Here is a 23,593-nt window from a genome sequence, read left to right as displayed (position 1 = left end):
GTTGGGACGTAAAGGAAAGACATATGCTGTGGAAGCAGAGTTATGTAATAAAAGAAATTTAAAAAAAAAAACCTTAAAAAGAAAATTATACATCGAAAACAATTGTTGATAAATAAATGTCAAGTATTAGAAAAAAAAGTTTTTAAACGAGTGGGTATTGGATAATACTGTGTGAAATGTATAGGACCAGCTGGCACACTTCACTGAAAAAAAAAAACTTTGAATCAACGTTGATTATATATGTTGATTCAACGTTTAGTTTATGTTAGATTTTGAAAATTGAGTTGAAATCTTAAATTTGATTCAATGTTGAAAATCAATGTTGATTAGACATTGAATAAAAGCTAATTCAAAGTTGTTTTTTTTTTCCGGGAGGGGGGAGCATTGAATTTTTCACATGTGGTCGTGAAATAGTCAAGAACATGAAACCTTCCAAGATAAGATGTAAATCTTATACGGTGCCACTTTTGATGCACCAGATACGCATTTCACAAATTATGTCCCTTCAGTGATACTCTGACATGCCGAAACGTTTCCTTTAAAGTGTAAATTTTTAAATAAATCTTGGTGTTAGAGTCCCGGGGATGGTGTTATCTGATTAGTATTCTCTAATGAATTGTGTTGGTCTTCTGAGTGGACAGAGTGGTGCAGCTTTAGTACAATTTGATGCAATAAATATAATTTTATAATGAAATATGTTAAAATTGTAAAATTAAAATTATATTTCAGTAAAAAATGGAAAACAAAAACTTGAAGATTCTCAAAACTTACCAGTAACTGTAATGCTGTCTTTTTAAATATTTTCCGGATGTCCTACTGCGCATGCTCTTAGTTCGTACTTTGGCAAATTCGTACTTAATTCGTTTTTTTAATACATTCGATCAGTGCTTACTATTAATGCAAGATATATTACTGTAGTCAGCCGCGACTCACACAAATGGTTCTGACGAAAATAGTTCCATCATTAATAAGTAGATACAACATAATTGTTCATGATAAGATAATGTTGTGTATGCCATACGTAAAAGAAACCAAAATTTATGTAAATTTTACCTCCAAAGATCACTTTCCCCCCTAAATGCAAATAAAAAATGTAAATATTCCTACGCTCTCCCCCTCCTCAGCTTTTTAACATGTTTGATAACAGAGAATTTTTTCACAGATGAATTGATTATACTATATCAACAACTGTAGTAAAATCATGTTAATTGTTCGTTAATCATCATAAAGTTTCCTCTAAGAGAAAAAAAATCATCATAAAGTTTCCTCTAAGAGAAAAAAAATAATCATTCTGTGTGTGTAGTATATTAAATGACGGAATTTTCAATCCCCGAGCAGATCTATTCCTGCACGTGTGTAGACAAACTACACATAGGGAAAGTACCTATAAAATGTGTAACAAAACCCGAACTGGCCCGGGGATTTCTAAACTGACAATCGTTTAATTTTTATTTATCAGAATTTGTATTCATGTGATCTAATTATGAAAAAAGTTCTGTCTGCCATCGTATAACTTCTCTGTTCGCGGGAGTCCGTTTGACAACTCCATCGCACGTGTGTAGACCAAGGCTAACTGGTCTTGCAGACACAGGTATGTGCACTGTTTGTTAGGAGACTGGGTGACCGTAATGCTGCGGACTCACGTAATTTACACAAGTTCTATAACTAGACATGCAGTTCAGTTTTATTTTTATAAAAGTCACTAAACACTCTTAAACATATTAAATCTAAAAGTCGAATATCTTTGGATATGGGGTAACCCATATCTATTCTTGTTATCATTGAATTTGTGAAATTTCTATACTTACCATCCATGTTATTTATAATAGTTAGTAATGATATACGGTAGTGCGACTTTGTCAAGTCCAACCTCGTTATGGTCCGACAGTTTGATAGTCCAACACTATTTTAGTCCGAATTATCTATCATCGAAAAATAGGATTGGACTGCTCGGCGAAGATCCGACGTTGAATCAATGTTGTCAATTCAACTCAATTTGAATTAATTCAATGTTGAATCAACGTCACATTTTCAACGTTGAAAGGTCAACGTTGAATCAATATTGTATCTAGATTTATCAACGTCTAAACCCAACTTCAACTAATATTCAACGTTTAAACAACGTTGTGTTCCTGCTGGGGGGATAGTATTTTTAAAGAAATTTTTGGCATTAAGTTTTGACGTTACATTGTCATTTAGTGTGCTCCGCGGGTACAAAACATGTTGATTTTAAAATGAAGTAAAGAAGATGGGGGGATAAGGTGGGCAGAATGCCTACAGTGTCAGATATTAAGAAATCACATTTGATATGTAAATTGAATATTTAAATTTTATTTCTCATTATTAAAATTTATGAAATTATGAGGAAAAAAACATTTTCTGAGAAAAAATAAATCTCTTAAAAAATTTTCATTTACAAAAATATTAGATGGTATATGTGGGATTCGAGCCCCAGCAATAAAATACCGAAGTATGATACTGCTTTGAGACTAACGCGCTAACCACTATGCTACATGGCTCATGGTGATTATGGGTATGGAACCCTGTAACTGCCTTATATGGAGAACATTCATTATATGCTGGTACTTTGTCATTATATACTACTACTTTGTCATTATATGCTGATACTTTTTCATCATTATATGCTAGTACTTTGTCATTATATGCTGGTACTTTGTCATTATATGCTGGTACTTTGTCATTATATGCTACTACTTGTCATTATATACTACTACTTGTCATAAATATGCTACTACTTTGTCATTATATGCTACTACTTTGTCATTATATGCTGATACTTCAACATTATATGAAGATAATTTTTAAATAGGTATAACATCAGGATCGGGATACCGTTAACTAGTAAACTAGTTTAAGGAAAAATTGGCGCAAAATTGTGAAAACGCGATCACATTGAATAAGCATCCTCTAGAAACTAAAGATGAGCCTGCATGTGATCCATAGATCAGACATAATATACGTTTAATTTAAAGTACACATTTTTAATTTATAATAAACATTTGTTTTTTGTGTTATTTTTATCCATTTATTGTTTTCATCAAATAGGAAAAGAATAGCACATAGGAATGAGTCTTAATACTTGAATTTTATCATCATTAAATTATCAAACTAAATCTTAGTAGAAGGATATGGCGATAACGATCGGTATTCAATATCAAATTCCATAAAACAATACAAAATAGGATTAGAGCAAACACGGAAACATCAGAGGTGGGATCAGGTGCCATGGAGGAGTGAGCATCCCCTGCTGACCGGTCACACCCACCGTGTGCTCATTGTAGTTCATATTAAAAGTATTATTTTATCTATCAGGACACATTATGGAATCAACTTATTGAGTCGAATTGCATCAGCTTTCATTTGGGGTTAGAACATGCATGGGTAAAAAGACAATAAAATGTCAATCAAATTTTATTCACTGAAATAAAATTCAAGAAATTTTAACAGCTTTTTTAACAGATATGTCCATTGCAACAATATTGATAGCGGCGCTTGTACGCCCGCCTTCCACAGCAGCTAGAGCCAAGTTCTTTTGAATTTATCTGCCCGCCACAACAGATTTCAAAGCGGTGATTGTATATCGTATTTCCGCAGACACCTGTTCAGATATTTACAAGGTTAATTTGCCGATTTCGGGTTTAAAAAGTTATAGTCATGTAAGCCTTCGGCTTCTTTGAGCTAAAAATGTATCCATACATTAATAAGACGGGACACCATCGTATTACATGTGTTATCTATTGTACAGTATTTACTGACCAAAGTACTGAGTGGGTACAACTGTAAAATAGTTATTTTCCTGGCCTTGTTTCTTCTTTCTAAAAGGTGTTTTTTTCTCAAGTTTGGAAAATGAAACACGTCTAAGGGTGTAAGATCTGGCGAATATTGTTTGTGTGACAAATCATTAACTTTCCGTTTATCACCCAAACTGCTTTACTCTTAAGGGTGTGTAGGTTTGGACTTTGTCATGAAGAAATTTAATGTAGTAGATTCCTGAATCTGGTTCCTTCCTCTCAAAAAGCTTTCGATTTTTTGCAAAAAGGATGTGGAAATAACGAACAATATTCCATAAACAATACAAAACAGGAGCAGAGCAAACACGGACCTCCGAAACATCAAAGTTTTGGAGCAGGTGCCATGGAGGAGTGAGCATCTGACCGGTCACACCAGCCGTGTGCTCCTTGTCAAATATTTTGCTTTCTAGACTCCTCGAGAAATAGAACTGCTTTCCCAAATAAGAATTTGAACAACAAAACAACTAATATTTAAGAAAATGGCATATAAAACTGGCTTTGTGCCCTTGCAGTTCTTTGCTCTTTTCAGGCCTTTACTTTTTTATCAAGGGCATCTTCTTTTAAATTTGTCTTAAGTGTTTAAAGCAATGGATGCAAGTTTCATTATATGTTTGAATTTCAGACCAATGTAGAAAACTAAAATTTCTGACTTTTTAAAATAATTATTTAGATATTCTGTTACGCTGTCGTTTCACTCATTTTTCAAAACATATGGTGCTAATTGAGTATTAAGCTTTTAAACAGTGTGAACTACCCCCAAAATGATGCTTATTAAAGCTATGTGTGACTGTCTGAAAGTCAATCAATCATCATTGGTGATAAGTTTTCGATTTTTTTTTTTAATTTTATTTTTTGTCAAACAGTACATTGGTTTTGTAAATCCTAGTCGCTAAGTACGGTACCCATTTTTGATGTCCGCCGTTATATCATTTCTGTTCATTGAAATCCACTTGCTCATGTGTCTTTAAAACAAATATTCAGTACTGTAAATTTTCCATATTTCGGTGAATATTTCTTTGGATTCTGAACAAGTTTTGCAGAAGCTTTAATGTAGCTTTTAATGTCACTCTTGTTTACTGATTCCTTACCATTCATTTTTAATGCAGTGTCTCGAATTCGAATAGCCCTTGTTTTCCAGATTCTCGCAATGAAACTATGCGATGAAAAGTGGTCACATTATCTGTTATCAATTCATTAAAGATTAAAGCATAGGAGAAAGTCGAGCTTAATGAAATATGAGTGCTATAGTGTATGTCGTAGAGTTCAAGATATGTCGTAGAGTTCAAGACATTATTTATTGAACAGCCCTTGTATGTCTGAGGTTTCTTCTTCAAAACAATTACTCAATTACTTTTTTTAAGGTATGTCACTCGTGAAATTTGTTAAATCAAGGATTTATTGAGAAGCATATTTTGGATAAGTACTAATATAGAGTGACTCAAAATCGCAGAGAAAATAGGTGGTCAGTGTTCATCTTACTGATGTACGGTGCAATGAAGTTGACATTTTTGCACTTAAAATCTAACTCTTTGGTTAATTACTTAAACCTTAATTATATTTTATCATATGTAACCATGGCAAAAAATATTATCTTATTTTGCGTAAAATATTTTGAATAATATTTATCATTGAAAAAATCTTGCAAATTAATGCGCGTAAATTTTTGTGCGACCTTTTTGCACTAAAAAGTAACATATTTTGGGGTACTAGTATTTAAAAACTAAATAGGCAATAAAACATCTTCGTAAATCAAGCTTTTTACGACTTAAGTGCTGATCAGTCATAAATATCGAGTACTTCAAAATAAAGAAAGAAACAGTTGGGGTCAGTGATGTTAATTTTGAAATATTGAGCAAAATATGTGATTTTCAGGCAAAAAATGATTCAAATTTTATATTGACTTATTTGACATATCTTCATTTTTTGGGCAAATTTTATTGAAGGAAGGTGTAAAACTTGTTCTAAAAATATAAATTAAGACCTATATTAAATATTCCTAGCAATATCATGATGGAAAATATTCTCTGAGTAAAAGTATGTGAGGCTAAAGTTCCAAGATATTAATTTTAACAAATGTGCAAATATGCAGAATTATCTGCTAAATATCCTTCCACCATAAAAAATAGTCCATCACAAATTTGGCTTCTTTGTAGCTTTTTGAGCAGTTTTATCGTTGAATGTTAAAACATTAACATTGTTGAAATTAAATATGTTATAAAAATTGAATTTTGACAAATAGTTTTGAAGTAAGAGGTTCTGCGTGAACTTTTCCAAAAAGCTGACGAGTGACCTACCTTAAGAGACGATGAGATACATTTTTTCTACCCTCCAATTTATATTTCTTTGAAAATACTTTGAATAAATGTTGGAAAATAGAATGCAGTGAGAAAAATACCTAGTTAATTTTTTTGCCTCGTAAAGCGTTCGTCGTGATAAGTAAACATTCTGTTTATGCCTAGGTCACATTTCCCGGCCGGTAGCCGTAGACCGGTGGTAATCGGTGGTAATCCGTGGTGTTAACGATGCCCCAACATCGGTACACATCGGCCTAGTAGTCCTTAAAGTATCAGTCACATTATCAGCGCTGGATATACGATGGGCAACCAATGTGTTTTATGATAAAAATGGCGTGCTTGCCGGCCGGACTTAAAAAGGCCCAGCGATGCATTGTGCTAATCATAAAACGATGTTCCCGGATAATCGGCCGATGTATATTACATCGTCATACATTGGTGAACATCGTTTGTACATCGGTCGACTACGTGGTCAAACATCGACCGATGATCTGCCGCTATCTGGTGAACACTGTTCAACCCCCCTATGACCTCAGATTCAACGGATATTGGACGATGCTCGGCCATACATTGGCCGATCCTTGAAAGATGTGTTAATGATGAGTTGCCGATGAGGAGCGATGTGAGGCATCGTTGGAGACATCGCTGAATTCTAACTACGAATTATTTCCTACCGATGACCCCACCGATTAGCAAAATGGCCTCAGTCACCGTCCGATCACTAGTGGTGCCCGGCCGTCAACCATGTCATTTTTATCAAAAACCGCATCGGTTTCTCATCGTATACCCCATCGCTGGATAATGTGACTGATACTTTACTGGCAAAGATAGTGTGTCTTAGGTGTCCCGTGGATCAGCGAGTCGTATTAAGTGAAATTTGCTTACTGAACGTTACTTATGAATTCTAGATTTACTAATATTATCCAGTAAATCTACCCAATACCTAAAACTACTTTTGGACAGTATATTAAATTGTCTTCTTGGTGACTTTCTCTAGTTTTTTTTTTAATTTTCTGAGTGTAGGAGCGGTAAACGAATTAAATTAATCTAGATCTAAAAAGTGAATTTGTTATAGATGTTTTATGTGTAACTTTGAGTTGCAAAGTAGGCTTAGCAATATTCATTTTTGTAGAATAATCTCAATGTAAATGTTATATCGTGTCAATTGTTTGAATTTGTTTTTTTTTTTTCTGAAGTAAAATAAGTTTAGTTAATTATAAACCTCAGAGAATTCTCAGTAACTCATGTGAGACTAAGCAAAACTGTAGGAAGAATGCCAATAAATTATTGTACATTCCGTGATTGAAGAATTCCATTTTGTTTATCATTTTATCTTTTTCATCGTTATTAACTTAGAAATAGTCCAAAACAACTTGCACCGTAACAGAAATATGTAGACAAAATATCACCTCCCTCTGTGATTCGATCGCGCTATGACCTCTAACCCCTAAATAACATTCACACAGAATTGAACATATTTTCTCTTCAATTCGACTAATGTACGTCTTCCGATATCTTCAATAAACATGGTAAAATTATAGTTAAAATTATGTACATATTCGTTGCAGTACCGAGAGTTAGATAAAAGACGAGTCTCCATCACTCCCAATTTCAAACTCATGTTTTTGATTTGTATTGTTTAAATGGGCTTTTGAAAAAAACATTTTTTGAATATTTTGAATATTGTTCGTCATCTCCATATTCCTGTTGTGTCCGAAAAACCTACCATTTTTGCTTTCTTGTTTCTAAAGAAATTGACGTGTCATAATGTAACCGGCAATTGACGTAAATGACATAATAAATGATCCATTCAAACGAAAAATTCAACCACTTACCATTTAACGTCTTACCAAGTTTTTGTATGGTGATTTCCGATCAACAAAAATTGTTAATCTTTACAGGTAAACAGGTAGACAGCAAAAATAACGATCACAGAATATACAGAATCTACTATCAAAGTAAAATTTATTTACTAGTAATTGATATAAACTACTAATAATTTATCACACAATGCATAAATAAAAGTCTTCATATTGCATTGTTGATAAATTTAAACAATGTATATGATAAAAATGTGAAAAAGTTGGCAAAAAAGCTTAAATAGAAACATAATAAAATATATAAATAATTATAAATATGTTAAATATATTACTAAAGATATTTTAAATATATTATTTTAGAATTCTCGTTATCTCCAACGCGATAGGAAAGAAAAAATTGAAATAATCAATGATTGAGATAGCGAGGGTAAATTGCCGAAATAATAAAGGGTTGACCTTACAAATCACTTCGATATACCCATGGTATTCGAGATATCGATGTCCGAAATACTTTGTAGTGCACAAAAATATAAGACAGAAAAATCAAAACATATTTCAAACAACATGCAGCATAAGTAAAACAAATAAGAAAATGATATGTCAGTGCATTTAAAAACAAATTCTAATTAATTTGGAAAACAAATAGAACTCCGAATTCTTAATATCATACAGCATATATTCTAAATAGATAATGATATTACTTGCTTTGTTTTCATATCGTATCCTATTTGGTTTAATAAATATTTATTCAATTTATCAAACTGGATTGAACGGCAAACATAAATGCCTATGATCGTCCTCAAATCCCATTTCAGCCTAAGGTCACTTTATATAAGAGACAAGTAAAAATTTCCACAAAAGTAGTCTTTTTCTCCTTTATGCTGTTGTTTGACGGATTGGGAAGATAAATTTTTTGTATCTTTTCTTTTGTACGTCCTCCACGATGATTTCTATTTTAAAAAAAAAAGAGAAAGAAAATAATGTATATTTGATGTATATTGTAATTTACGAAATCTAAACATGATAAATTCAAAATTATGTGCAAATTCGTTGCAATACGTGTACCAGAAGTGAAGATTTTTCAACTCGCATTTATAACTTTTAAAATCTCCATTTCAGTGCAACTCATGAAGAAATTGGCGTGTCATTATGTAACATTTGACGTTCAATACGATGCAACCAAACTTTCCATTCAAGTGAAGAATTTTACCACTTTAATGCACTTAGTTGTATTGTAATTGTCTCTTACGAATAAATCACTTTTTCGAAGCATTTCCTCCGATATTTTTTTTATCAAAATAAATAATGGGGCCATGCAATCAATCAGTATGTTACGCCTTTGGGTGCCTATCTCTTATCTGTAACTCCTCGTACTTGTATACCACTGAATGAAATTTAATCAGACTTTAACAGAATCTTTGTATAAAGTGCCATTGTGCACTTACTATTTTTACTTTTGATCGAACATATATTTTCGGTTTCCCAGAGTAAAACATGCGCATGGTAATTTTTTTTCTATAATATAGAAGGATACCAATCTCTTATCCGCAGCTCTTCCTATACCACTGAATAAAATTTAATGATACTTTCACGATTCTTTATTACATAATGTCATTGTGCATCTCCTATTTTACTTTTTGATCTGACGCTTTTTCGGGTCTCCCAGCTTTGAGCATTTTAACCGTATATTTGAGGAGGGGGTTATTATTTAGTGAGCTCATTGCTCACAGACCCTCTAGTTTTCATGTCTATATTAAAGAAGAGTGGCGCCTAACAGTAAAACAAAATCTCTGTGTATCATGTTATTATTTTACCATTCGTAGAAAAAAAGAAAGAAAATAGGAATGGAATCAATATCTCGAATTTGTGTAACCCTCGCTGCTTTGGAGGAAATACTATTACTATCTCTGTATGTAGATATGGTAATTCAAATTTTCAAGGTTGTTGGGAATAATAAAAATATTCAAATAGTTTTAAAGATTTTCCTCCTCAGGAAGGGAGCTTATGGGTTTAAAATTACGATTTAATTCCAGTTTCTTTCAAATACAATTTAAAGAATGAGCCTTATAAACAAAGAAAATATTTTTACCTGCTTCCTTTTTTACACTTCTGAATTATGGACCACAGAAAGATAGAGTGTTTTTTCTTCCTCTTAATGTGATTGAACATACATTTGAAACATTTAATTAAATAATAAAAGCTTTCTTTGGTTATTACTGCGGGAATCAATAATGTAGCTGTTGCAGAAAAATACATAACCTGTGCAATAGGTGCGTTAATTTCCGTACCCACAAAGAAAGAAAGACATTTTACTTTTAATATTTACATCTGTATGAAAAAAAACATTCAAATTAAAATCAAATATGTAAAATATTGTATTATAGATGATTAATTATGTCATTTTATGCCTAACTTATTCCATTGTAGAAAGAAATCTATGAACGTGTCTTGTTTAGTGTCGTTTTTGCATTGATAAACGGCAATGGTCTTCATAAAAAATAAATGTAAAAATATTTAGTGGATGTAAATATTCCACTCTGACAGCTTGTCAATGTCTTTCACTACAACTACGAGGGCTATTCAGCACCATCCTCCTGGCCTTAGTCGACACCTATTAAAAGTTTATCTGGGTCGATGTTGGTACTCAAGATTCATTATTAGAGCCTGTCACATCAAGACCCCCTCCCAGATGTCGTTAGACCCATCCCATATTTCTTGGTAGGAGACGACGCATTCCCCCTCAGGTTTCATATTTATTTACTTTTTTAAAAAATCGGCGTTTATATAACAAAGAGGATTAATAATATACAAGACCTACCTGGTAGATTTTGAAACCAATTCTTTAACAGCTTTGTTCCCGTCTTCATCAGGTTCTTTCAAATACATACGTAAATATGTTTCCTCAAAATCTTTAGGAAGCATTGGTGGTTTCTGAATCGAGGAAATACATTTTGATTTTGAATCATATACATCCAGAAATTTGCAAATGAAAGGTGTATTTATTGTCTTTAATGGGAATACACCAGTGTCACATCCACCACACCACCAACACAATGTATATATATAATTTTTCATCGATATCAATATATTAATTTGGAATTTAAATAAAAATTTAAAAAAACGCGGCAACAACGTTAGTTATTTCTATGTATATAATTGTTTTAAGAATATTTATCCAGTAAATGATTATGATAAATTTTAAATTCACTTTACGAATACCTCGTCATCTGGTTCCGCTTCAACACTACCACTGTAAAATGTAACATTTTTCATTGGGTTCTGTATTCCAGCTCCGTAATTGAAGACTATTGGCTAATTAAAAAAAAGATAAAACTAGATTTTTTTTCATAATCAACCTAATTTTTAATTCTCATACGACGTATTTAGAAAATAATCATCGACTACGAATCAAGAAATGATTCGTATGGAAGGCATGAAAAAAGAAGGAAGAACTTTACCTCTAAATGAATCTTCCATTTATCTTGATATTTTTTAATTTCTTTATCGATTGCCTCGTTAGGTACTTCTTTCAAAATCTATATTGAAAAAAAATTAAAGACTAAACTTGATGTCGTCACGTATCCATGATAAAAAAGAAAGACATAAATTGTGCAAATATGATAAAATATAAACTATTGTTGTACTCGGCGAAGTGATACGGTATACTGTAAACTTTGGTCAAAATGCGTGACACAATCGTCAAATTAAATATGTATTTCTTTCTGTGTGAAGACTGCAATAAACTTACAGCCTCAATCAGTACTCTAGATCAAATACAAAATGTGACCAATCACCATATATAGTTCTCATAACAGTAAACCAGGTTATTTAGTGCAGGAACTGCTTTTGCATATGTTCTTATGGGAGGAAGGCAGTAGTTTTTTCAGTACGTCAATTGTAGTTACCCTCTCGTGTTCCGCTCTGTCAATTTCGTGAATATGTTTACTATGAATATGCGCGATCATTTCTTTCATTTTTAAAATCAACTTTTGAGTTTGATATCCGTTTGAAAAACCGTTTAAATCGACGATCTGTCATTAGAGATATGAAAAAAATGTTGCGGATTCTAAGGACATCAAAGTCCAAGAGTCCATATGCTCAACCTATCGTGTCAGGATCAGTTGCTGTTGCATTCATATGTTATGACCATGCCAGAATCGTAGGCAGCCATTACAAGGACTGAAGGCGCACCAACAACTACCTTTCGACTGAGGCTCTTGCTCCAGCTTCTCGTTCAATCGTTACAACGATATCTAGCATAACATGTATTCTTAGTATGATAGAGTCAGTCAATTAAGTCAGATATTGCGTGGTAGATAACGGACAAGGAAACATGACCGTTCAAGGTACAGCTCACACATATGATTCTTTCGATATGATTATAAAATGAATTGAACAAAAACAACGATATCATGAGCCATCGTCCACACCCACTCTAATAAAATCAAATTGCTTTTCAGGATGGCAGATCATTTATTATTCCTCACTTCTGGAACAGTTATTACTAAACATTTGATATTTGGAATATTTTATCTTGGATAAGTTCTAGGACATCATTTGCACTATTGCATACAAGGCTTTGTGTAAGTTTTCTCGAGATGGTTGTTTTTTGACTCTGGACAGTTCGTGGACATCTTCCGATTCTTACCTTGTGTATTTATTATTCGTGTGTGTGAAACAAGAGATCAGAGCGTGTGATATGTGTATGAAACTGTCGTATTTAAATAATGACATTTTTCTACAGTCTAAAACGTAAAATGATTGTAATTAATATTTCGAAGATGAAATATATACCTCTGTCCTTTCTACTCTTCTTTCCATTCCACATTTATACAATTCACGTTTAAAAATTCTATCAATTATCTTTTTAGCTTCCATGAATTTGGAATCTTTATCATCTCTGACTTCTTCAAAACGAATGCGATCAATGACACCGTCTGTGACCTGAGTGTATAACTCCATGTCGTCAATGGTTTCTGCCAAGGTTTTTTCTCTGGAACTAATATCTTATATTTAAAAATTATATCTCAATCAAACATTTCAATGTAAAATGCTTCATCATCCCAATCATTATTTTTTCTTCTGCTTAAAAATATAAAAACAAACCAACCTATAAACCAGCTTGTCATTGGCTTTACACAATGCGTCGGTAATCCTGTTCAGAATAATTTAAAACATTGTTATAATTATATGTCCTTTAAAAGATATTTACTGAAAAATTACTTTTTTTATGTAGAAAATTTATTAAAATAAATACTAGTAAATAAATAAATGGATTTTATACAATTTTTAGACAGTTTAAATTGAAGGTAAGAGCAACAAAGTCTTTATTTAAACAAGATGTGTTTGTGAAACACTGATATGTACCCTATATGGCAACGTAGCGAAGGTTAAACTTTCTCAAATGAAAAGAAAATACAAGGCCTGTTCAATAAATAATGTCCTGAACTGTATGACATACAATACAGATATCATATGACATTAAACTTGACTTTCTCTCATTACTGAATCTTTAATGAATTTATAAAAGTTTATGTGACCACTTTTCATCACAAAGTTTCATCGTGAGAAGCTGGGAAACAAGGGCTATTCGAGACACTGCATTATAAATGAGTGGTAAAGAGTCAGTAAACTAGAGTAAAAATAAAAGCATCACTAAAGCTGCTGTAAAACTTGTTAAAAATCTCAAAGAAATATTCACTGAAATATGTGACATTTACAGCAACCAACACCTGTTTTATAGACAAATGAGCAGGTGGATGTCAATGATAAAAAATTAGATAATGGGCATCAAAAATGGGTACCGTCCTTGCCAACAAAAATTATAACAACTTATGTACTGTTTGCTAAATTTCAACAAATAATATTTGATGATGTAGGATTGACTTTAAGATACATAGCAAATTTGATAGACATCACGTAGGGAGTAATTTACACTGTTTTTAAGAAACGTTTGCCGGTAAAAAAAAAAAAAAAGCTTGGTACTCAAAGGTCACCCCATATTTTGAAACATGAGTGAAAACGACAGCGTGTACAAATGTCTTAACAACTATTTTAAAAGATCAGTAATTGTAGTTATCCACGTTTGTTTGATATTCAAACAAATAATGGAACATAAATCTATTGCTTAAAACCCTCAAAACAAAATTTACCATAAGATGTACTTGATAAAAACAGCGAAGGTCTCAAAAGAGCAAAGATATGTAAGAGCATAAAGACAGATTTATATGCAATTTTCTTAAATATAAGTGGTATTTTTGTTCAAATTCGTATTCGGGGAGACAGTTTAATTTCTGAAGTAGTCTAGAAAGCATTTCTTTTGCACAAAAATCGAAAGGTTTATTAGAGGAAGGACCTAGAATCAGGAATCCACTACATTAAATTTCTTCATGACAGCGTCAAAACCCGCACGCCCCGAAGAGTAAAGGGGTTTTTCGGGACACACAGATAGTTAATATTTTTTCACATTAACAATATTCGCCAGATCTTTGACCTTTTGGCTTGTTTCTATTTCTAAACTTGAAAAAACTTCTTTCAGAAGAAAGAAACAAGTCCAGGAAATCACTGGAGACTGCCATTTTCCAGTATACTAAGGGTCATACCCAAAAATGAGTTCTAAAAACAATCAGAAACTGGATAAAAAAATGTAACGGACATGTGTTTTAAAGGTACTTGGACACAGATTTGAAGTTAATATTTTCTCTATCACTCTAAAAAAAGTTTTACTTGTTGTTTTTAAAATAAGATATTAGATTAAGAAAAACTAGTAATTATTAGTAATCCATTTAGTCAGAATAGCAAGTAAATGACTATCATGGTTAGTAATTGTAAACATAATTAGTAATAAGGATGAATTCATTTACTTATAAAATGATTTACTAAGTATCAATAGAATTACTTACATTATAGGAATTGTATTACTTTAAGTTAGTAAATGAACTACTCATTTTTGTTAAATTTTTATTACTTAATTTAGAGATAATATGCTTTCTATTTACTAAATTTTATGAATTATTACTAAGTAAATGTAATTCTGAAATTAAGAAATACTTATCATATTTACTAAAATCGACATTATTTACTAGAAACACTGCGAGGTACCGACCCTCTGACATGTGAGTACTACTCACAGATTTATTTATTAGAGTTCCCTATTTGGCCCCTCTAAATAGTTTAATATAAGAAATCTACTTCTGATGGAAACAATTATACTTTCTATTTCTTTTGCCAGTTTGCTTGTAATTGTTTTATTATATTTAACAATATAACATTTGATTCCAACTTCGAAAGTCTTAAAAATTGAATAAGTTGTATCTTTTTAAGGACCATTTTAAAAATGGTTAAACATTTCAAGTACTTAATATCGCATTTTTATTAGTGTGACTATTTTTTCACATGAAGGTATATTTAGAAGAAAGATAACTCCTTCTCACAGGCAAATAGTGATTAGACTACCATATTTAAGTAATTACTGATATGAATTTTCCTTGATTTAGTAAATAAATTTTTGTTTTAAGTAAATTAATTAAATACAATTCAAACAAGATGTGTTTGTGAAACACCTATGCCCCTGTATGGCAACATAGCAAAGGTTAAACTTTTCTTATATGCAAATCTAAATTATTGGGATTTCTTGATATCTCCAAGGTCAAAATGTCAAGGATATTGGTACCTAATGAAAGATCTTGCCACAAAAAATACATATTTGAAATATGGAAACACTTGCCTCAACCCTTCAGAAGTTATGGTCAAGGTTACCAATTTTGAAATGTAGGTCAAACTCCAAGGTCAAGGATAAAGGGACAGATTTGGTGGTACCCAAAGAAGGTCTTGTCACAAGGATGAACTATGTAAAGTATGCATGCACTAACCCTAATCCATTTACAGTCAAGGTTTGCTTTTTAAAAGTGGGTCAAACTCCAAGGTCAAGGGGTCAGAGTTCTTGGTATCCTATGAATGGTCTTCTCAAAATGATTACATATATGTAAGTATGAAAGCACTATTCCTTACCGTTCAAAAGTTATGGCCAAGGTTAAAGTTTTTTTTTTCACAAGGATGGAAATTTCCAGGGTCAAAGTCAAAATTTCATAGTTGCTGGTATTCAATGAAAGTTCTTTCAACAAAAAATATATATGTGAAGTATAAATGTCCTGGTATTTACTGTTCAAAAGATTTGGATAAAGAATAAGTTTGGAATTTTTGTGTATAAGTGAGTCAAATTTCAAGGTCAAGGTCAAATTTGGTGATACTCAAAGAAAGGTCTTGTCAAAAGGAATACACGTGTGAAATATGAAAGTCATAGCTCCGCTAAATCAAAAGTTATGGGCAAGGTTAAAGTTTCTGCAGATAAACAGACAAACAGAGAGACAGCTAGACAGACAGACATGCACGACAAAAACTATATACCCCCGAAACTTCGTTTACGGGGGCATTAAAATATTAATTATATAGTAAATAGTAGTAAAAAGTAAGTAAAGACCAAGTAATGTTATTACTTATATACACAAATTTAAGTAAATATAAATTACTAAGTAAAACGATTTAGTGTGTAAGTAAAACAATTCTTTAAAATACAAAAATCAAGTAAAACTTTTGAATCTAGTAATTGACATATATTTCAGTAATTGATTTTAATTTTTAAGTAAATGCTTAGTAATTATCTATTACTTATCTTTGTTATTTCAAGTAAAAAATGACTACTAAGTAAAACTTCTTTAAGAGTGATAATATTACGACTTATATATTTTAATAGCATTTCACACAAAAATTAATAAAAAATCTTATCTCATTTAAAAGTTATTAAAAATTTTAATTTTTTTGGCGGGTTTGATTGACACATCCTTGCACTTTCAGAAATTTTAACTTTATACTTAATCTTTTGGAAAAGTGACAATCTTGTTGTGTATGAATGAAAAATATTAATATTATAATCCTGAAAATTCAGAGTAGACATGTTCGAAAGCAAAACAAGCTAATTCAGAGAATTCGTGTCCCCCGCTTAGGGAAAAAGTCGGATCCCCCTGACTGAATTGGTAGAATTATAAAATGTATACATGTATACTGAAGCAAATAAAGGGCCTTTCACAATTAGCGCACGAGCAGAAGCGACAAAATATTCGTACGACCGAAAAATGTTATTAGGATCGTAAACTGTTGCTGAAATAATCGCATATGAAAAAGTATTCGTACGAAATTCGTACGATCTAAAGCGACCGTTGTGCATTAAATCTTACGATATATCTTGCGTCTATAAGCGACTGTTGTACAATGAAAGCGAGTGTTGTAAGATAATGCTAAAGTATCGCGCGAGTTATCAGGTGATCGGACGATTGAACGTACACCAATGTGATTGGACGTAAAGCGCTCATACAATCATGCGATTCATGGTACGACTGATCGTGCGGGTGAGAAGAAGAATATATATATATACTACCCGTTTCTGACCCTCATCAATCAAATGCAAGAGATGCCGCCCAAAAAGACATAAGCTACAAGTAAAGCTAAAGTAAGCCGTAGAAAGAAGGCCCAGGGGGAGGAGGAGGTCCAGGACCTGCCGCAGCAGCCGAGCCCTGTTCATACTGAGCTTGTCGACGCGGGGGAAGAGCCACCAGACCACCCAATTGAACCTTTACAACCCGATGGGTACAGTGAGGATGAGGACGAGGAAGATCCTTGCAAGCATAAATCCTTAGACCTAACTCCAGAGCAGGAACAAGAGTTAGCAGACTTTTTCGAAGAACCCCTGCTTCTATGATAAAAGTCGGAGTGACTTTAAAAACACCAAGAAAAAAGATCGCCTGATTCAAGAAAAGGCAGTAGCTATGAATTTGACTGGTGCGTAAATCAAAATTATATTATCAAACATTCTAAATGATTTATTTTGATATATTTAATTTATTGTTGAATATTTTAAATTCTTTATCTTAGCAAACTGGCATTTGTTTCTTTTCAGTATCAGACATCCGGCTCTGGTATAGATCCCAGCGGACCATCCTGGGCAAGGTCCAGAAAAAGAAGAGTGGCCAGAAAAGGTGCAATCTCACAGCCAGGCAGAAGTGGGTGGAAACAAACTTAGGCTTCCTGAGAAGACACATAGTGCACCGGCCACAGGGATCCCAGCTCGGACAAGTACCAGCTGATGAAGAGGACGAGGATAGTAAGCCCTCCTCCTCGGTTACACGGGCACCCACCAGAAAGAAGCAGAAAAAGAAGGACTTGGATACAGCAATCATTGACCTGCTGGAGAGGACTGACAGGCAGACGGTTGACCTGACTGCAAAAGTCGACGCAGCAATGAGTCACAGCAGCGACGAGAAGCAGGCCTGGGTGAACTGGATGTTGCAAGCCCTCCAACCCCTTCTCGACATCTCTGGCGGGACTTCACGAAAGAGGCGTTTGCTCTCGTCAGCAAGTACCAGGACAGGGCGGAGAATGAGCAGCGGGAGCACTTTGCACTGCAGCCTCTGCAAAAACCACACAGACCAGCGACCCCCCAGATGGTTTCAGTCAGACCAGCGTCAGTGCCCGCCCAATGGCCTCAAGACCTCACACAGATGCAGCTCCAGTCCCAGCCCCAGATGTACAACCAGATGTATCCACAGTCTTCAGATGTTCTGGCCGCCGCCGCCCATACCCTGAATGAGGGATAAGTGTAGTCTAAGAAGCAGCAGAAGATTCTGATTTTGTATATGAATGTAACATTAATAAAGAAGTTGTAATTTTTTTTTTGCATAAAGATGTAACTAATAAAAAATAAAACATGTCACATTTTAAAATAATTTTGTTTGTAGTCTCGCCTCTCATTGGTTGATTTCTATAAAGGGACTCAAATTATTTTGTATAATTTGGTTTGGTATGGGGACACACCCTCTTGATGACCAGCTTAAAGATCTTATACATTTAATCCCCTCATTTCCAGTCCTCGGAATGCATTGAAAATTCCAGATTTTATTAATGTAATTAGGGAGAGGGCGTAATAAAATATGTTCCAATCAATTAATGTACCTTTAACTTCAAATAGTTACTCTTCTTACTTTATTAAACAAACATCATGGCTGCTAGACCTATGCATCAGTTATTACCTCCCCTCGCTTCAAAGAGCAACACAATTTTACATCAAAAGTTGATTAATTATTTTAAGATTATAAGGAATTACTCTAATTTTGGGCTATATTATCGAGTTATAATCTGGTTTGGGCCAGTTTACGCTTTATAATCCGTTCGAAGCGGATTATAGAGCGTAAACTGACCCAGACCTGATTTTACTCGATAATATGGCCAAGAATTAAAGCGATTCCTTAAATAATTTAATTCTGGTTGTGATTAACATTTTGATTGGTTGAAAAAATAGCTTATACTGTATAATCTGGTTGCCAACGTCACTATATCTCATCAAATCAAAAGTATTTTTATTGATATACAAATTTACATCTTTACTTGATCAATATCACAGTCTATATCATATTATGCTGCCACGGCAAGCTCCCAACGTTGCTGTTGAAGTAATGTTTCAGGTAGGTTGGGATTCTCTTGCCATCCCGATTTGGCAAGTTTCCTCTGCCAACTGCTTCCACATCTTGTAGAACTCGGTCGTTTCTCCATGCTCCAGGGATGTTGTTTCCAGCTTCATCTTCCTGATCCAGGTGGTTGTTCTGCAAGCCAGGATAGCGGAGTCTCATCAGGTTGTGCAGGCATATGGCAGCCATGACGATGATCTTGGCTCGGTCTGGATCCTGCTGCATTGTACCCAGCATGCATCTCCAGCGGTGTGCAAGGATGCCAAAGGTGTTCTCAACCACACGACGAGCCCTGGACAGACGATAGTTGAAGATCCTTTCTTCGTTAGTCATGTTGCGGTTGGAGTAGGGCTTCATCATCCAGGACCTGAGGGGAAATGCGTCGTCTCCTACCAAAAAGTACGGGATAGGCCTGTCATCATGTGGCAGGGGCTCTGGATCTGGCAGGCCAAGAGTGTCATTTTCCAGTCCATTTCTCAGTGGGCCATGGTTGAAGATCTGGGCGTCTGATGAGGAGCCCTGAGTACCAACGTCGGGCCAGGTAAACTTGTAATCGGCGTCGACTAAGGCCAGGAGGAGGATGCTGAAAAACCCTTTGTAGTTGTAGTAGAGGGTACCAGACCGACGTGGGTTTCTTATGGCAACATGTTTTCCGTCCAGGGCTCCGCATGTGTGGTGGAAATTCCATCTTTCACCATGCATATTTCTGTGTCACTTCTCGCCACTCATCTGGGTTAGTTGGAAAGGCAAACACTTCGTCTTCATACTCGTCAATGATGGCCTGGCACACCTCTGGGATGAACATTGATATGGTGTTGTGCGCAACACGGAAGGAATACTGGAGGTTCTTGTAGCTGTTTCCTGTCACTATATACCTGATGGTAATAGCCACCTTTAGTCCAGGTTCTAGTGGCCGTCTGTAACGTTCACTTTTCTGGATTCTTGGAGTAATGCGCTGCAGTAGCTCGTAAAACATGACTGGTGGCATTCTCATATAGTTCAAAAAGTCCCCCTGGCATTCTCTCTCTATCTCCCTCATCAATGTTTCATACTGGCCAAATAATATGCGCCTCTCAATCTATGGCTTAACCCACCAACGTCTTTTATGTCTTCCTTGTCTTTGTAGACGAAGAATAAGTAACGCCTGCACGACCATATGTCTTTGCTGTAGTACTTGGAGTTGTATTCGGAGATTCAGTATACCAAGCAGACGGCGAGGAGGTATTGGTGAAGCAGCATCCATGGTCAATTGTGGTCTGAAACAGAGATGCTTATACAGGGTTTACATATACTCGTGGCAAAGCACGGGAAATTGAAGATGATAAATCGTGCATAGTAAAACGTTGCAAGATTACATGAGACACGTTGAGCAACAGTCTCATGGTCGCACGCATTTCCAGCTGCGATTCATCTTACGACCTTTATAAATCGTGCATCACTCTTGCGAGTACACAAAACGTTGTAAGACGCTCGTACTAATATTCGTGCGTTGAATTGCGATAAATGTGGATCGCATTTGGTCGCGTCTGAATAGTGTGCATGTCGACTATTTTGAGGAGACTTGATGCGACCACTAAAACGCATACAACGAACGCGAAGCATCGTGCAACGTATGCAAGAGCTCGGCGAGAGCTCGTGCGAAGCTAAAGTTTTCCGATCGCAAAGTGTTGCAAAGTGCTCGTGCGCCAATTGTGAAAGAGCCTTAAAATATATGTATGTCAATATGCATATAAAGATTTGATTGCTTATTCTTTATTATGTGTATAGATAATTCTTTTTATATGGAATATTTATCACACTGTAATGATGATTTTATAACCTCATAAATTTTTCATTTCACATGCTGAATACTATCATTTAGTAAAAAAAAAAAGAAAAGTATTTTAAAAAAAAAAAAGGATCGACTGAGATCCGATCCCGGGACCTCTCACATGTGAAGCGAGAGACATACCACCAGACCACGGACTCACTTTACATAAAGTGAAGTATATGCAGAACTGAAGTCACATACATGTATATATTCATGTTCGGTATTCTCAAAATTTTACACAATCCATGGTGTTTGATTTATTTAGCCTTTATTAAACAGTTCTAATAGATGTATTAAGAACATAAAGTCCGCCGAGAACCTGTTTTATACGCAATAACTCTCCTCATGCCCCTGTGCTAAAAATAGCGACATGTAATACTATAAATACTAATAAAAACAAACGGGGCGGGGCACTTTGAGAGGGGTGAGAGAGGTCCTAAGGAGTTTTGGTATAAAATTACATTGCATAAGCTCAAAATCTTCTTGAAATATCGCCCGGAAATAATAGTGTTACACACAGACAGAATGTATAAATTTACGACCTTGAACTTTGACCTTTTGACCTCAAAATCAATAGGGGTCTTCTTTAATCCATAGGAAGTTGCTATGCTAAATTTCATTGCAAACGCTCAAAGGGTTCTCGAGATATCGTGTGGAAACGAAAGCGTTACAGACAGACAGAAAGACGGACGGACGGACGGACGGACGGACAAACCCAAATTAATATCCCCCACTTTTCAAGCGGGGGACAACAAACACACAATATATTGTCAGTCCGTACAGTTGTGGTGAGCAGACTTTGGCGATTAAACGCACCCAGTGAATCGTAAACAATCAACAATAACAGAGCTCTAGCCTTGTTTACAAAAACTGTGTACATAACACAAGTGTGCTCGATTTGCTAAACTCTGTACACAACGGAATGACAATACTTGTGAAGGAGTTTTGCTTTCTAACATTTTTACTCTGAATAAAATTATTTTTCTGGATTTAAGTTTTAATATTTCTCATTAATACACAACAAGATTGCCACTTTTCCTAAGGATTGTGAATAAAGTTAAAATTTGTGAAAATGCAAGGATGTGTCAATGAAACCCGCCAAAAAATTTAAAGTTTTAATAACTTTTAAATGAAATAAGATTTTTAATTAATTTTGTGTGAAATGCTATTTAAATATATAATTCGTGAAATTATACAGAAAATATTAACTTCAAATCTGTGTCCAAGTACCTTTAATTAAAAGAGATTAATAAGTAAAATCACGAAGGCTAATTCATTACAAAGCGTCTTTTGCTTCTTTCCGAACTCCGAGGATATTATTTATTGAACAGCCCTAGTATATTGGTATCTAAAGTAAGGCCTTCTCACAAAAAATACAATCGTGAAATATAAAATCTTAGCACCACCTATTAATAAGTTATTGCCAAGGTTATTTAGTTTTTATAAAAGTAGGTAAAACTCCTACGAGAAGACTCATTAAATAACTCTATATAAAGAGTTCAGAACATTAGATTGATTGTATATTGTTTAACGTCCCCTTCAAGAATTTTTTCACTCAAATGTAGACTCCACCACTTGACGGTGGAGAGCCAAACATTTTGTCCCATATTCGGCACTAAGGGCCCTTGGGCAGTGAGGGATCTTCTTCGTGCCAACACGCACGAATATGCAATTCCATCCAAATTTTCGATGAGATGTGATTTAATTTTTTTTTCTTCAGATATTCGATAATTGATAATGAAATTCGTATCTAAAATTTAAATTCTGTGTTTGATATAACATTATAGTGAATATGTGTTGTTTAAGGGGGATGTACAAGCCATATTGGATCTAGTCTGGTGTAAAATAAGAAATACCAAGAATGCGCTTAATACTCCACTAAACTAGCCCAAAGTTACTCAAAGTGCTAATGCATTAATTACCTACTGTTAGAGACCAAAATTAGTAAACAATTAAGTTTATTTTGTTTTAATTAGGAGGAAATTAATCATGTTAGAACTGCGCAGCTACAGCATTTACGAGATGATAAATGCCTTGAAAATGGTGTAAGTTTGATTCATTGATAATATGGCTACAACCATTTGTTTCGCTTTTTTCTTGTCATTATCCATAATTCTTGAAAATTTGATTTTTCATATGGGTGTCTTCCTGAGGCAATGTGTTTATTTCGTCCGCCATTCCTCTGTCACACAGAGTTCGAATAACATTGATTTTATAATAAATGCGACCATAATAACATCAAGACAAGAAATCACTAAGTAAGAATTAATAGGTTATATTACTTACTACTTTTATTTGTTGCATCGCATCATCTGATTAATGAAAAAACGCGATTTTAACC

At 34.1% G+C, this 23,593-nt stretch overlaps 2 protein-coding genes across 4 annotated transcripts in view; one reads left to right on the top strand and one right to left on the bottom strand.

The window, feature by feature from the left end:
* Positions 1–8,129: 8,129 nt before the first annotated feature.
* LOC134247716 (deoxynucleoside triphosphate triphosphohydrolase SAMHD1-like) overlaps positions 8,130–23,593 on the bottom strand; it is a 39,028-nt gene continuing 23,564 nt past the window's right edge. The window contains exons 12-17 of one of the 3 annotated variants that reach the window (XM_062730049.1): positions 13,037–13,081; positions 12,721–12,925; positions 11,385–11,462; positions 11,146–11,238; positions 10,745–10,857; positions 8,130–8,876 (exon numbers count right to left, since the gene is read on the bottom strand). In XM_062730049.1, the coding sequence (XP_062586033.1) occupies positions 8,738–8,876; positions 10,745–10,857; positions 11,146–11,238; positions 11,385–11,462; positions 12,721–12,925; positions 13,037–13,081 (673 nt within the window). In that variant the 3' untranslated portion in view covers positions 8,130–8,737. The remainder of the gene's footprint in view (positions 8,877–10,744; positions 10,858–11,145; positions 11,239–11,384; positions 11,463–12,720; positions 12,926–13,036; positions 13,082–23,593) is intronic. The other 2 variants (XM_062730048.1, XM_062730047.1) reach the window with 2 other exon arrangements.
* Positions 16,999–18,875, top strand: LOC134247718 (uncharacterized). Its single transcript, XM_062730050.1, has 2 exons — positions 16,999–17,760; positions 17,879–18,875. The coding sequence occupies exons 1-2, from the start codon at positions 17,748–17,750 to the stop codon at positions 18,562–18,564; spliced, it is 699 nt and encodes a 232-aa protein (XP_062586034.1). The 5' UTR covers positions 16,999–17,747; the 3' UTR covers positions 18,565–18,875.

The sequence above is a fragment of the Saccostrea cucullata genome, unplaced genomic scaffold, assembly GCF_032062105.1.
Source record: "Saccostrea cucullata isolate Sc308-1 unplaced genomic scaffold, CSIRO_AGI_Scuc_v1 ctg64, whole genome shotgun sequence".
NCBI classification, from domain to species: Eukaryota; Metazoa; Mollusca; class Bivalvia; order Ostreida; family Ostreidae; genus Saccostrea; species Saccostrea cuccullata.
The sequence above is the reverse complement of the archived record's forward strand: the minus strand, read 5'-3'. Positions and strand labels throughout refer to the sequence as shown.